This window comes from Amblyomma maculatum, chromosome 1, assembly GCF_055883805.1.
Source record: "Amblyomma maculatum isolate TAMU_Amacu chromosome 1, ASM5588380v1, whole genome shotgun sequence".
NCBI classification, from domain to species: domain Eukaryota; kingdom Metazoa; phylum Arthropoda; class Arachnida; order Ixodida; family Ixodidae; genus Amblyomma; species Amblyomma maculatum.
Genome location: NC_139344.1, coordinates 218500089 through 218516527, shown reverse-complemented (window position 1 = coordinate 218516527; position 16439 = coordinate 218500089). Strand labels below are relative to the sequence as shown.

At 48.8% G+C, this 16439-nt stretch overlaps 1 protein-coding gene across 1 annotated transcript in view; it reads right to left on the bottom strand.

The window, feature by feature from the left end:
- Positions 1 to 16439, bottom strand: part of LOC146205632 (T-cell leukemia homeobox protein 3-like) — a 76229-nt gene that overhangs the window by 38685 nt on the left and 21105 nt on the right. The window contains exon 2 of the mRNA XM_084586938.1: positions 280 to 532. Coding sequence (XP_084443064.1) covers positions 280 to 532 — 253 coding nt within the window. The remainder of the gene's footprint in view (positions 1 to 279; positions 533 to 16439) is intronic.

Here is a 16439-nt window from a genome sequence, read left to right as displayed (position 1 = left end):
CTATATCAGATCCGAAGATATATAATGAGAAGAGATATGCTGCGCTGCCTAACGCGGAATCTACAACGAGCACCATACACCGCGAATATTATTTAAAAAAAGTAGAAAGTAATGTGAGAACAAAGATGGCCGGTAAAGAGCAAACTCTCAAAAAGGCGCGGACTCGCGAATCACATTAAAAGCATAGTTCGTCACCTTTTGTTCTTCATTTCGGCTTAGGTTGTTTGGGTATACGTCGCATACAAAGGGTGGGCATATGGCACACAAAATGCTGCTCACCTCCACTTGGTCCTTCGGTTCTGGAACCACGTTTTGACTTGGGCGTCGGTCATCTTGAGCTGTTTGGCGAGAGCCGCCCTTTCGGCGCTGGCGAGGTACTTCTGCTTGTGGAAGCGCTTCTCGAGCTCGCATATTTGCATGCGCGTGAACGATGTGCGCGGCTTTTTCCGCTTGGGTGGCGTCCGGTTCTGGTACGGATGGCCGATCCTTCGGGGCGGCACGGGAGGCATGGCGCTCGGCAGCCCGAATGGCACTGCGGGCAGAAGGGAAGCAGAGATAACTTTGAAAGGCGAGGACGCTAAGTATATAACGCGTCATTTTATGCGCACAACGCGCGGCTCCTGGCATCTAAGAAAGTCGGACATCATCACCATCGAAGCTTTCGAGTAAAACGTTTCCTCATCCAACCTTCCTAAGTCAAGCGCCTGAAACCGCTGTTGTGGACTTACTTTGCGAATGGTACACAAAAGGATGAACGCGTTGGTGGTGATTTGAAACGGGACGGGACTGGGCTCCACCATCATCGGAAACTTTCCTTTTCTTTAAAGCATTTTTGCAGGCTTAAGTGTAACTATATAACTATAAGGAGAAAAAAATAAACCCCGAAAGCACACAGAGAAACAAAGCAGAAAAGGCAAAATGGAACAGTGCTTGTGATTTCAAACAGCCCTCCAACTTTTGCCATGAAATAACTCGCCCAGTCTAAAGTACTCGCGACGACCTTGCGGGTGTTATCGGTAGCTTTCTAAACTGCCGTTTTCAAGCAACACTTGCTGTTGGGGTAGTTGGTTCAAATCCATATTTGGGAACACAGTGCGGAACACGACACAACACAAGAGAACGAAGGTAGACAGGACGGAGCGCTGACGTCAGCGCTCCGTCCTGTCTACCTTCGTTCTCTTGTGTTGTGTCCTGTTCCGCGCTGTGTTCCCAAATATGGCCGTTTTCAAACTTTAACCGAATCATTGCTTCAGTCTGAGATGGCGCCGCTACCTTTCCCACGGAGAGAGTGAGCCGTTGAAAGCGTGCCGCGTGCGGTGTCTCGCATGAAGCATCTGTAAAGCACCGATGGGCTGCATGTCTACAAGGTCAGTGGACGAATACTGTTGCGTAATCTGAGTAAATGACCAATATCGTACGCGAAAAGTGTTACCCACGTTGAGGATAAATTTTGTCACTAAGAGAAAAGGCTTCATAACACATGCGAGTGTCAGTAGAGCGAGCAGCTGATTTTAGAAGCAGGAAAACAAAAATAAGATATATGAAATGAAAGTTGTAAAAATGCAATACAGAAAAGATACAGAAAAAGAAAATGGCACAGCTGAGGCTGCCAGTTCAAAGTATTATTCAGCGAAAGCCGGCACACCTCCCACACACATTCGTTTCTTCCAGAAACGCAACACGAGAGCTTTTTGTGATCGCTCAAATATGTGTCTAAATCATATCGCGCGCGACATCGCTCCACGCTGTCCTCCGCTTCTTCCTCGTCGTCACCGTGAAGTATGCCACCTTTCCAATGTGGCCGCCCTTCAGTAGCCCTACCCTCAGCCCTTGTCATAGCAAGCTTCTTTTCTTCCACGCTAACCACACTGAGCAGCCACCTTTCGGGCTCTGCCTCCTCTCCCCTGCAGCTGAAGAAGAAATTTCCCTCTCTCCATTTTGCCTCTTGCCAACAATAGTAAGTGTCAAATTGAAGCTTTTAGTTCAATTTAAGATAATTTCTTCACTAATTTGAAATTTATCAATTAAATTAATTAATTGCTTAATTATGGTCATTCGGCTGATACTGCTGATTCCGCAATAGAATTCCTATGTTGTCTGACTGTGTCAATCCCTTATGTCACAGTTTCAATCCTGTCATGACTGTGCCAATCCTGCCTGACTGTGCCAATCGCCGTCAAAGAGATCTTTTACTCTATCGTGAGCTCACTGATGAGGTTGTTTCCTCTGCCTGCGCAGCTTCGCGTCCACCTCAGTGACGGCGAGGGATGCACGTTGCACTCGGTGACAGGCGAAGTCCCAGCACAGTTCTGCTGCACAGCTACAAGCTGAGAAGCCCTTTTTATATGCGAGCAGGGACGCAAGATGAGGCGACGGGTATACCTGCACGGCTTAGTTATATCTGATGTCTCAGTGGCGTCGGAAAGCTATTAGCGCGAACTTAATGCTGCCGCCAGCGGCTGTAGGCCAGCCCAGACGTTTCTATTCTGAGTAACGTAACTGAGCACGCGGTGCGCGCCTTCGGGGCGTCTCGTTCCCTCGCTGGTTATCTTCAGAAAGTGACACTGCCGTCGGGATTGATCTAGAGAAAAACCGGTTGCTGGTTACGAGCACACGTGCACCGTTACTAGGCGGTTAATGATTGTCTCTTTCAAGTGCTCCGCAGCTTTTTGGAAGTTTAAGGCCATACACCGTTTCTCGAATGTGCCTGAGCAGCAGTGGGAGTTTCTTAACCATTTATCTTTTTTTTTCTCCTAATAATATGCATGCAGGTGTATCACAGGAACCATCCAAAATGGATGTTGTCCTACTCCTTGACTGAAGAGAATAAGGCAGTGCATACAAGAGAGACGCTTCTAAGAGTGCTCTGCGTGCTTCAGAGAGAATCGCTGCCCTCTTCTAAAGCACCTGGCCCATTATGCTTGGTCTCATGCAAGTTAGCGGCTACGTGTTTTAAAGTCATTGCTCCACGGTGCGGAAATCTTGCTGGTCACTGCTATAATGGCTCGGGATTTTAATGCACATTGCTAGATACTGATCTGCATTAATATTTTATGAAAGTGCCTTGCGCTGCGTGTTTCAGGCGTGATGGAGAACACCTCTATCAGAATTATGAGCTTATATTGGTACAGGAGCGCCAAAAACAACCTGGCGAGAGCACTTCAGCGCCTGAGCGTATATATATATATATATATATATATATATATATATATATATATATATATATATATATATATATATAAGGATCGAAGGAAACGAAGGGGGCGGGGGGGGGGGGGCATCTTCCATGCAACCACAGCAGCGGTATTTACTAACAAACGGGTTTAGTAATTTCTAATAGTTTGTTACCCAAGGAGTGAGAGGAGTTTAATCAGCCAAGCGTTCTCCAAGTTATTACGGCCACCCCTGTATACGTTTGCTCGGTATTCAGGGATCTATGAAGCAGATGCCGTGAAAGTGTTAGAAAGTCCGCCAACGTTCGGTTGAGAACATGAAGACGGGGTCCGAAATATATAGCATCACAATTTCTCTTAATTTGTCATCGCTCTCGCTGCCTTCAACAAGGAATAATTTTCACGTATTCTACTTTTATTATCACTAGTGATCGTAAGAGCATCGAGGAATGCGGCAGTAAATGAGTGAAGTGAAAAGACTGCTGGCATTAAATTCGGTCGCATTAGGTTTCTGCGAGTTGTATAAAAGGAAAAATCGCAGGGCGCCCGTAAACGCCAGCTGCGACTAGAAAACGTACGCACGCATTCACTCCTGCACACGCATGTACACAGACAGAGGAGCGGCGCTGGCACACCACTTAACGGAAAACATCACTGGCGCATGCTCGAAGTTAACGGAGCTATTCGCGTTTTGAAAAAGTCCTCGCGTGTCGCACGTGCGCGGCAAGGGAATCGGCGTGAGTAGCGGCCACTTGCGGCAAGGCGCAAAGGTAGAATAGGGCGCTCTCGGGCCTGACCGTGGGCCGCGCCCAAGCACCGTTCGCCGGGCCGCTTAGCATGCACGGCTCACCGATTCGAGCGGGGAGCGCGAGGAGACGCCGCCAACGCCGCCGCACACGTATGTGTATGGGCGCGTCACACTGAACACGGCACTCAGTGCGCGCACTTTGGACGTGCGCTCGCCGCTTGCCGCCGGAGTGCTCCGGCGAGTAAAAACTCTGATTACTTGGAGTGCTTACCGCTCTTTCGGCCCCAGGAGAAGAGCTCGCGAAGTGGGCATCCACATTCAGCCGAGGACGGCGGGAAAGGGTACAAAACAAAAAAGGAGGCGCGCGTAGAGGCAAACGAAATAAACGAGGGACGGTGCAGTAGGAAAGGAAGAAGAAGAAAAGGCCGGTGATGAGGGTAGAGGGAGACAAAGCGCACAGCTGGGGGAGGAGTGTCTGCGTTCGCGTCTGTTTCTTCGCCGCCACCTTTCCCCCTCCCTCCTCCAATTCGCATGGTGGCGCGGCTGCATTTACAAGGCGGCCCTAGACCGCATACAAACTACGCCTGGGCATGCAAATAGGGAAGCCTTGCTCCCTGCCTGGCGCGATTTCGCAACCCTCGCCGCGCACGCCTCCCCATTTTCTTCCTTTCTGTTGCCTCTTCTCTCTTGGCTCCGCTCGCTAGCGTCCGAATCCCCTCTCCTCCCCCCCCCCCCCCCTTTACCTCCTTCCTTCTTACCTCCTCCTCCTCGGTGCGCGCTGGGCCCCGCACACGAGCATGCAAGCACCGCGAGCAGCTCGCTCGCGCTGCCAGGCTCTCTCTCTGCCTGCGCAAAACAGGCGCCCTCCCTAAATGGATCCACAATGGTAATGGATACGGACAGCTCTTGAAATTAAATAGCGTTCCTCTCGATATTTTTCTCGACCTGGCGAGGCTCGCGCACGATTTCAGAAAGCGGCGGTAAATCGGCAAAGCGAGGCAGAAAGCCTTGCGCGCCACTACGAGTGCCAGCCACAGCTGCGCGCGCGCTAAGAGCGGCGGAAGATCTAAAAGGTAAGGGGGGAGGGGGCGCGTAAACAAAGAGACAAGAAAAGAGGGGGTACGCTACGCTCCGCGCAATTTGCATATCGCAGGGGCTGTCTCTTGCCTGTGCGCATATATTGTTCTTTTCACTCGGGCAACTGTTGTATAGCGGGCGGTTGTCCGCTTTGACCAATAAAAGAGCGCCATATACACTCTGCATACAATTCCGCTTCTGTTCTGCCCTGAGATAGACGAAAATGGCGGAGAAAAACACTTAGGCAGTGAACCGCAAAGCGCAGCAGAAAGGATCGCGCGGCCTGCCAGTGTAACAGTTCCAGACTCCGGCAGGCGCCAGAGCTTGCACGTGGCTCCATGATTGCGCTAAAGTGAAGAGGCCCTTTGCCGCGTGCGATTCCTCCTTTATTCTCGACGCTTAACGGAATGATCACCCGAAGGAGCGAGCTCTTTCTTGCCTACGTCTTCTACGCGGTTCCCTGAAACATTGGGTGCGCGGCAAGAAGAACCGAGCAGCCCTTGTAATATGCGAATGAGCGTTCTTTCGAGCGTAACCACCGGCCGGTTTCTTCTTCCATGCCTGCAGGACCGCGCGAGCATTTTCTGCTGGCCTGTAGTCTGTTCCGCTGATAGATCGCAAATTCTTAAAAAGTTAGACCAGCCCAAGAAAAGAATGATGCGGAAATGAGAGAGGCACGAAGGCCATTCTGCCGATGGACTTTTATTTGGGATAGGATATTAAAGGATGACGTCCATAGATTTTACTGTGTGTTACTGCTTCCTTTTGAAAACCTTGCGATTCTTGATGAGGAATATCTGATGATTTACGGCGTTTAGAACATTGTCTAAGCGCATCTTGTATGTACGATTACCATATGGCTTACATCTAAGATCTAGCTGCTTAAACATAGACCTTTGTATCATTGCAATGTCACCAGTTGTGCTCTAAATGCAACTTTTTTTTTTCTTTTTTTTTTCCTGTACCTCGAAGCACACGAATGTCCTTGCTGCCGAAGACAGACTTTCGATGTTTCGCACGCGCGAAGCAAATGTCAACTTAAACGATTTCGTGTAGTCAAGCATATTGTGGGGATTTCGCCCGATTGCTTAAAGAGATTATAATATCACGTTTGTCGATAGGATAACTACTTCGTTCTCTCTCGAAAAAAAAATAAAAAAGAAAAGAAACACAAGCAAATGAAGAGTGAGAATATGCAAACGTAGAGGCACAAAAACGGAATTTACATATCGCAGTCGGGGGCACCAGTTTTCGAAACGCGCTGGCAAACCAGTCTTTACCTGCCTCGCGTACATATTACATCCTTGCCGAACAACGTTAGCGCTCGCACACTGGCTGTTTATGCGTGCGGGAATTTTGCGTACCGTAGATATCTGAATCGAGACGATGCTGTTAGCGTTTTTCCGCGCTGAAGTATACTGGCGCAATATATATGAAACAGGCCTCGCAAGTTGCCGGCTATAGCGAGCTAGACGCAGTTCGAAATAATCGCTTTTACGTGGCACGCAGCATCACGTGCAGCGCATACACTTTCTGCTTCTTTGGTTGCGCGCTAATGGCGTGCAACACTTCAAGAGAAGGTGAAAAGAAGAAGAAAGCAATAATGACGTCATTTATATGCGGTGTGTTATTCGCGAAGTCATTCTGCGCTTATCGGTGAAGGTTAAAAAGAAACTGCTAACCTCATCTAAACTGGAAAGTGTTTTTCGCAATGAATGCCAAGTAAGTTCAGTTCCGAATACTGTGTCGAACGATCATGCGCCGAATACCTTCGTGCGAGAAAAAAAAAAAAAAATCGAAATATAGTTACACATTATAGCACCTCTTACACCATAGTTACACCTGGCTTCCTTGTGAGAAGTTATAGTTCTAAGGAGAATTGTAATAAAGGAAAGTCCCACGGGCAAGTTATGCAGAAAAAAAAAATCGAAAAAAAAAAGCCCTGTTGCGCATATTGGGGGTTAGCTTTATGACGGCCCCACTAACATATGGGTGAACTCCACATTGAAAAATAATATTCCAAGTGTCAACTACAATAGGCCTCACCGCATTCTTTACTCAGCCTAAGGGGAAGAAAACAATACTGCGTTAAAGTTGGCTTTCAAATCGCGCAAAACGCGAACGAAGATTCGTCCAATACAGAAAGGGACGAGCCTCAGACAGAGGACGGCGGGAAGAAAATCTCAAACAACACACTTCAGGACAGCCGCTTCAGATTAGAGCATTTCTTCGCTGCCGGGCATCAACTTTTCGTGTTCTAATGTCCGCGCTGAACCGACCTGGGTCGCGTAACGCAATAAAAGCCACGGCGAGCGGCCAGCTCCTTGTTCTTTGTTTCGGCATCCTTTCTTGCTTCTCTTCATTGTCCTAAACTCGTAGGCGCCCCTGCGGCGGCGCGCGTCTCGACAGCGACGTCGCGCAGTCATTGTTTTTATGCGAGGCGGTCTCGGTCGCTTACGCACGCACGCACAAAAGAAGAAGAAAAAGGTGCGCGCGGCCGTCCGAAGCCACCACCAGCGGGATGGCAAAGCGTGCGTGAGCCCGCCTTGTTAGAAAGTTTGCCCCGCAAACGTTTGCCTTGCCCGCTCCTCAATGGCTGGTTTCGGCGCGGAAATGAGACGGTTGCTGAACGGATGTGGCCGATTCTTTGTCGAAGGTTGCTTAAGTCGTTTTGAATTGGCGTCGTTCGTGTTCCCGAGCGCGGCGCGCTTGGAGAAAAGTACTCCTCTTCTTCTTCTCGCTTTCTTTCTTTCTGGTTTGATTTTTTTTTCCCTAGGAAGAAAATGTAGGGAACCGTATGTGATCATTAGTTGGGACGCGGTACATGTGTCGTGCCCCCGGAGGCGTATATCTGCATGCCCGGAGTACGTTGGCTTGCACTTGACATTCTTCTTTTGCGAACGCAGCTGTACATGGGGTCTATTATTAAAGCCTCCCGGAGTCTTTGCTAAGAGGTTATTCGCATGATATGCACTTGTTACCTGGAAGCGAAGCTTCAAACGACGCTTTTTTGCAAAACACTACGCCAGCCAAATATTTCCTTTTTCCCCAACCTAAATGTATCCGCATATATCGTTTTCTTTCTTTTTTTTTCGGGGGGGGGGGGGGGGGGGGCGAGTTATTTGAAATGCCCCGAGAGGGCTAGCTAGCCTATGTGGAGCGATCCTCGTCTTGGCAAGGGGCGGTCACATATCCCCGGCTCATTTCTCAATAGCTTCAAATGCGATGAAACCAGTTAGGTCGAGGTGTAAGTTGAAGTCCGGTAACAGGAAAAGCGGAGTTGCTTGGATACTGTTTGAACTATACACTATACACTTGGATCCAGTGTTCAGTATTGGATATTGGACGCCCACACCTTAATGCGTCCAATTGAAATAGCTCTGATGTGTGTGAACCTTCTGAACAATAGCACATATGATTTTTCGAACGCAATTTTCTTTGCGTTCCTCATCTTGTAAGGGCTGATCATTTTCTCAAAGTCGTTATGTTTGCTTTATGTCTGCTTCGTGCGTAAATTTAGCAATTTTCTCAGCAGGATTAGTTATGGCATGTGGCTACATGCGCAAATACAAAAGTTTAATTGATTCACTCCCCCCTCCTTATGCTCGCTTTTTTTTTTATTTAGCAAATTCCTATATAGTTTTAGTCGGTTCTTTCTCGTTTACATCGCCGTATTCAGCTATTTATAGCACGACCTGGCGAATTTCTTTAGTGTTTTTCACTTGCGCACTGATACGTATAGCGTACGCTATTTGTAACCGCTAATCATTGTGTTGTCGCTGTTTTGTCACCATTAAAGTAAAATGCATAACTTCAACGTTGAGAAGTGGCATTATTCTTAAAACGATATCGTTTTTTATTACATAAGACTCGTCTTTGCAATTTCGGTAGAAGGCTTGAAGGAATGTATACAGCTTTCTACGCATTGCAGAATTGGTTAAAACGGTATTCCACCACAGCAATTCCATTTGAAAGTTCCTGAAAAGCAACACAGCTTTGACCCCGCCCTTTAAAATCCCCAGTGGAGAGTAGTGCCCACCTACATGGGACACGTGTCCTCCGTGGATTACTTTCCTTTCCTTGACGTCGAAGGAGTTCTCACCCCACACGTTCGAATAACACAGATCGCAGTCGTCGCCACAGTCGTGTTCAACTTTCGTTGCGCCCTGCAATGTGCTGATATATTAGCCGTTTTATTTTGTCCCCGATCGACACATCACCTTCGAGCGCGAAATGAGCGACGCCCGCCACACCCTGTTACTCAGCTCTGGTGCGCGCGCACACACACATAGTGGCGGTGCATCTCGCGCCCATGAACGCACTCAGGCATCTCCTCGGTGGTGCGCATCATTGCTCATTTATGAGGGGTCGCACATGAGAGCGCCCTCTGGGCTGGTGACATTCGCGGCTTCTTCCCGCCGGCTCAAGTAAAAGAGAAAGAAAAGCAAACATAATCAAGAGCGCAGCAGTATAAAAAAAAAAAGAGTAAAAAGCAAGAACGAAGAACCGTGAAAAGGGGCGAGCAGCCCCTACCAAGAAGGCGCAATATGGCGAGCAGCACCGGCGTATATCTATGCAAATGGACATTCGGGGCTCATTAGTATACGCGTGAGGAATCAATCGGCGGAGATGTAATATCCGCCCCAAACTGCGCGACACACGTGCGCTGGCGCGCGCTCACCGCCGTCGGCGCCGCCGCTGGAAGTGTTGTCGCCGCCGGCGCATCCGAGGTATCTCCATCCCGGCGACGAGGAGCGCGGGCCGCGCGCTCCCCGGCGGCAGATGGATTCCAACGTCCGGGGCGGCGCTTCCCCGAACGGGCAAACGGCGCCGCGTGCGCGCCAAGCGTAATACGTGCGTAGACGAATGTGCGCGCCTGTTTATTTGGACAGAAGGAAACGCCGAGGCGAGAAAGAAGCGCCGGGGAAAGAGGCAAAAGGGCGTTCTCTCTAGAGGGGCGAGATCGGAAACTGAGGTCTTCGTTGCTTATTCATGCCACGCAGTGACGATTTATCTGCGAGACCCCGGCGGGGGCGCTCTCTTGTCGCCTCCGAGCTGCTCAAGTGACAGGCGCGTTTACTCCGCCTCGGCGAGCACGAATAGGCCAATTTGTGCGCGCGGCCTATCTCTTGCCGCCGCCGCCGCTGCCAGCGAGCTTCTGCGCGGCCGGTGACGCCGGGGCCTGACCCCCGCCCTTGGCGGCCCCGGTCGCAGCGCCGGTCACGGTCGGCCGCTCGCGAGGTGTCCCCCTCCCGCGCACAAAACGACCGCGCCGGACGACACCCCGAGCGGCTTCTGTCGGGCGCCGCCGACGTCTCATTGGTTGGAATCGGCGTCTTGGGCGGCTCTCGTTATCGAAATTGCACCGCTTGTCACGGTGTCGTTGGGAAATACCTTGATAGCCGAGCGTAACGCACCTCGTGAATTTCCATCGCGCGTCCTACAGGAAGGGCGACAAGGGCCTCCTTGAAGACGTCTGTGCCCATTGGCCCGAAAGCTTGACAAGACAACGACGAGAATCAAAAGAAGCGAGCTATATTCAAATTGACTGCACTGTTAGTTGCTTAATCCGTTGAGATCTGTACCCAATGGTATCCGCGGTTTTAGCATGTTAGAAAAGGAAATAAACGATGTGAGTAATGGTGGTCCTTACTTCATTGTTCAGTTGCAAAACGCTGGGAATACGCACATGTAGTCAGAAATCCATATGTAAGAGTGTAACGTTGAAGGTTTTACATAAACTGCATGCACTGTTTTCGACGCTGCGGAGATATTTATGCAGCGCACGATAAAAACTCGTGGCGAGTATGGTGAGTGACTTAGCCTCGAGCGAAACCAAAGCAATATGGAGAATGGAAGGCAGAAAACTAATCATATTATAATAATAATTGGTTTACAAGAAGGAAAGAAACCTGTTACAATTTTTTCGCTGACACCATTACCGCGCAGTAAGGGAAAGGAGGAAGATGGGAGTGAAAGAAAAGAGAGAGATAAAGAGGTGCCGTAGAGGAAGGCTAAGGAGTAATTTTGACCACTTGGGGATCTTTACCTTGCATTGACATCGCACAGTACACGGACGCCTTTCCGTTTCGCCTCCATCGAAACGCAGCCGCCGGCGGTCGGGTTTGAACCCGGCTGCTCCGACACTGTAGTCGGGCATCTTAATCACTGTGCCACCCCGGCGGGGCAAGGGAAACCAAAGAGACTTATTAAATTTATTAAATGTCTCCTTCTGGACCTGTACGTTACCATAAGAACATGAGATTAACAGCTATTTTGCGTGTTTAGGCACTTGCCCACATTTATACCATACCAACAGGAATCGCGCCATAACAAATTCAGAGATGTATTCAGTGCGGCATTCCTTTTTGGTTTGACGGTCGAATTGCATAACACATGCAGGTAAATATAGTTATCACGCGGACGCAAACGTATGTTCGCGTCTGATGTTTACGCCTGCTGCTTACCTGGCGACAATTTTTCGAGTGGGAGGTTTGAATAACGTGCGCAAGTGTGAGGACGAATGGTCAGCAGGGCTTTGAAAGCGCTCCATGCTTTCAGACCTATACACGCCAGCAATGAGCGCCTCGCCACTGAAGCAAGCTAGTCGCCCAAATGACTGACGGTTGTTTCCCTTGTGACTTCCTTCATCGTCCTTTCTTTGAGATCACATCAACACCTGTGTGTTGCGTGTGCCGAATGTGCGTGTTGCGCGGAACCCCCGATGGAGCCGTTGAGAAATACCATGCCGTCTTTCCTGCACGTATACGACTTCATCTATTTGTTGCATGCCTTGACTTTGGCAATGTCACCGTTTCCCTCCGCGCGGCGACCGGAGACATGTCATCAGACGCAGTTTTACCTGAACCATGCATCTGCATTAAGAACAACCGCACACGTGCCGCGCATCTGAGCCCGGTGATGGAAAGTTTATGGTGATGCGCTCTGATAGGTGTCGCTACGGGTACACATAGCTTTATACGAGCCGAAGCAACGTCCTGAGCGTGCCTCGACGCAGATGTCTCTCGCTACAGTGCACGGCTTTTAGCTTTTTTCAAATAAACTGTTCCAATACTGCAGACGATGTGAGCGCGACTCACGCGCGGAGCGATAATCAACCAATAAAATGCGGAATTTCGCGCGCATTTCGTATGCCGCGCTTGTACGTAAGGGAACGCAACAACCTGCAGAGTGCCCAATTCTGAACCGCTTCAGTTTGTCAAGGCAAGCGCTCGCTACTCCTTTCATTTTTCTTTCTTTTCCCGGCCTTCACATAACGTATATATACGCCATCGTCTGCGGTGCTTCTTGAAGCCGGCCAAGTGTCGCTCTTCAATCACTCGAGCTCCTCATCCAGCGAACGCGAAAGCAAACTGGAACCAGCGATGTAATAAAAACGTGTCAGGTGTTTGATCCCCAACTGTATACGGCGTTTGCCTTTGCTCCAGATAGACAGTATATAAGTGTTTAATCCTCACAGTTTAGAGAAATGGCGGAGCGTAACAAAGTTTGTTAGAACGTGCAGCGTGCGACGGATCATGCAGGTCCCACATTATTTCGAAGGCGTGAGAGCACGCAAGCGTATCGTAGCGGTCATGCGTAAAAAATATATATATAAACAAAAATAAAAACCGTTGACCACCAGGAAAGCGCGGTGTACAAATGTATCCGCTCTGTGTTTGCGTTCATTCCCGCTCACGCCTCCCGGGCATCGAGGTAGGCAGCCCGCGAAATTGCGTCCCGTGATGACTACACCGACCGCGAAGGCTTTCTCGCGCGCGCGTGTACGCGATCAGGACGCGAGCGTTGACGCTCAATGCCTGAAAGGGGCTGCGCGCTCGTTCATACGCCATCGCGGAGGCCCGCGCGCGGTTCGCGAAGTAGCCATCCGACAGCCTGCGCATGCGCGGAGGAACACTCGGCATCGATTATTGTCAGGTCGTAAAAAGGCATTCACGTCCTCGACGAAACATTAGTCGCCGCCACGCAAGCGCTGCCCGGCGATCTTTGTGTCTTGTTTGGTGCTCTCCACGTTTGAGTGCGGAGAGCAAACGAGGCTTTAACTCTCTTGCCGCAGATATCGATACGCCGCTCGCAGTGCGCTGGCGACGCCGTCCTTGGAGTTCTCCTCCTAAAGGCTTTCTCGTTTTCCCGACTAGCAACATTTGCGTGTTTATTTAATCTTCCTCCGCATGACCACTTTCCTTGACAAGGGCGCGCTCGCGGCAACAAGAGGGGGTTCAAATGGTCGTTAATTGTCTGCCAACACGAAACGTCGAGCGATCGCTACACGTCGCCCTTTTGCGCCGCCGAGTCATTTGCAGACAACGCCGCAACCCTCTTTCTTTTTTAGCCTCTTGTTCCCCAGACGGCAGCGTAACTGCCACTCGTTGCAGACTTGTTTTCCTTTCGACCTCACATTCTCGCTTATAACTGCACGAGGCCCATGTAATGGACGTTTTTAGCAGTCTCGATGCATCCTGGATAGATTCCGCGTGAGACGTCAGCGCTGTGGACATCAAAAGGCCGTCATATACGTTTGTGACACGGAACGCCTCTTATCGTTGACTGAAATGGCATTTCAGCAACTATATGCGCACGCGCCCATGTGGGAAATGACCTACCTATACTGAGCAACCTAAGTCTCAAAGTACGCGTTTAGTGTTCCACTGAGCACAATGACCATTCCCATCCTCTCCCCTATGTCGCTATGCGCTGCCTAAGATTCTCTCCCCCTCTCTCTCTTTCTTTCTCTCTCTCTCATAGTATACATGTTTTTTGTTTACGCACGTTCATAACGCAAATGCTCTAATCATATAGTGAAGGTAGTGTATACCGTTTGACGCTTGTCAGCTTCAGTATGTGCCTTTACTTTATGAGGATCTGAAGTTTTTGTGCGGCCCTGTATGACACGAATGTTCCTGACATTCACACGCTCTTTGTTTCCGCTGTCATGACATGTCAGCAGGGCAGTCATTGCCTTGCCTATTGAGCGGAAATAATCTTTCACCCAAGGTCTCGCGCTACTATTAACAAAGCCTAAAACAAAATTTTTGAGCAGAATGCAAGCGAGTCAGGCTCTCAGACAGCTGGTAATTCTATAAGACTAGAAATATTTTTTGGAGTATGTCATAACTTGGCTGGCGTATACCTTCGTTCGGATTGCGCGTTTTTTCCTCGTAGTGCTTTAATCATGCACAGCCGTCACTCAGCAAACCCAGCCTAAAACGTCTGTAGCATACGCCGCTGTGTCAATTTGTATGCTTCTAATTGTTCTTGCTCAGCGACCGAATTCAAAACAAACAGGAAGGACTTATTTCATGACAGAAAGAACAAAACATTTACGAGCCATCATTTTTTGCCGTGCCGGGGCATATACTATGATTACATGGTAACGCGAGCTTATATAGTAATATTCTTTTTTTTTTTTTTAATACAGACGCAAAGGGAGCGGAGGCTTTGGAAGCTCCTCGTTCAGTCATGTTCAGTCAAAAGCCCAACTGAATTTAAAGCACAATTGTGTACGACTTTCTTAACCTATTTTTCAAACTGCATGCATTTCGCCAAAATACTGAAGAAGGAAGCGAAAGATAAAAAAAAAAATGTACTGCGAGAGGTTCAACCGAGAACTTTGAGTGGCAACCGGACAAGCGCAATCAAAACCAGCCCCAAGAAAATAATTTTAGAGGAATCAAATGTAGGATTACATCTTCACTGCAGTAAGTGGAACCTATTCCACGTGTACATTTTTCGGGGACCTTGTTGCTTTTGCTGACTTGTTCTACAAAGTTCGGAAATGGAAGTTTACTCACTCAAGAAGTTGTACCCAAGGCTTCTTTTACGCATGTCAACGAGCTTGTGTGGTTGGCACCGGAGGGCACTTCATCGGCGTAGCGTTTTCAGAGAAAACTAAATTAAGGCCTCAGGACTTCACTTGAACGTGTACCGCTGCACTGCTGTTCTCATTGCTGAGTCGCTTATTCACAGGAAAGGGGTAGGCTTAAATCATGAATTTTCTCTAGGATTGGAAACAGCATCTGAGTTTCAGCGAAAGTATAGAACAATTTTATTTCCGTGTGCAGATGAATTGTCTCCTACTCATCAGACCAGAATCGAAAGAAAATGGCACAAATGAGCAAACATAATATTTAGCCTTCCTCGTTCAGCTATTCGCAAATTCGGAAAAATTGACGTGTTTGGCAACACAGAGGTGCAAAAACAATAATGGCTGTTGGATCCGAGTCCGCGGCGGCACTTTCACTTTCTGCCGTGCTCCGGTTTCTAAGCTGTGGTGAGGAATTCCGACGCCTTGTCGAAGGCGAGCAGATTACAAAGGTCAGCCACCTCTGCCTGAACGGACTGAACTATCAAAATTCCTAAATCTTCATCTAGCTGCTGTGCAGCTCTTCCCGTTGATACGTCCGTTGAGACAGCGCGAGCGGCGCACCAGTTCTCTCTCCAAACAAAATGCTTCTTCGAAGAGGGCAGCGTGTTGAAACAGCAGCGCATTTGAATTACGGACTTTTCTGAAAGGTTCTGAACCGTGTGTGTATACATATCCCTTTCGTCTTTTCTCGACCGCTTGAGCGGTCACATGCTGCATTGCTGTACAGCCGCTATATGGTTTCCCAGTTTGAGCAGCAAGAAATATAATGAAGTGAGAACGACGAACTGGCTGCGCTTAATATAAACCTGCATTTTGTTAAGCACGCTTTGACGCCTAGAATAACGAAACCGCGCTTTGCAACAAGCAACTGCCATAAAGGTCTTGAAAAAAAAAAAGAAAAAAAAAAAAAGCCAATGTGACGAGTGGTACAGCAAAAAGTAAACGGCTGTCATCGACTGGAACTTGCACAAAAGTCATATTGCTTTCGTGGTGATTTACGCGGACTAATCTGCCATCGCATCGATTCGCACTGTGTCCGATGACCGACAGTTGCACATTGTATTATCGCGGTGAGCATGAGAAGGGCAGACGGTATAGAAACATGAAGTGAGTCTATAGCTTTACAACTTCCTTTTGCGATTTTCAAACAAGCGAGGATTTAAATGGCATTAAGCGGCGGAGGGGTAAACGGTATTGAGAGGGAGGGGGGGGGGGGGGGGGGCGAGGCGAACAAGAATACAAATTAATAATAAATCCCAGAAATACGACCTAGTGATGCGCTACGTCTAGACCCCTCGAACTATCTCGTTGTCTACGTATATTCCATTACGTTGGCCCAGTGCTGCACGCACCTTCGTTTCGGTATACACGCTCATGATGACGGAAAGACAGTCAGCCGCTCCAGCGTACTGAAATATTATACTCACGCTTTAGTTGTCGAGGGCAACCACCAATTACAAAAACGGAGAAGCAGATGGACGCGCTAATTAAGCTTCAGGACAAATTCAGAATTCAAAATGAAACCGCGTGATCACAACACGATCATGATTACAAG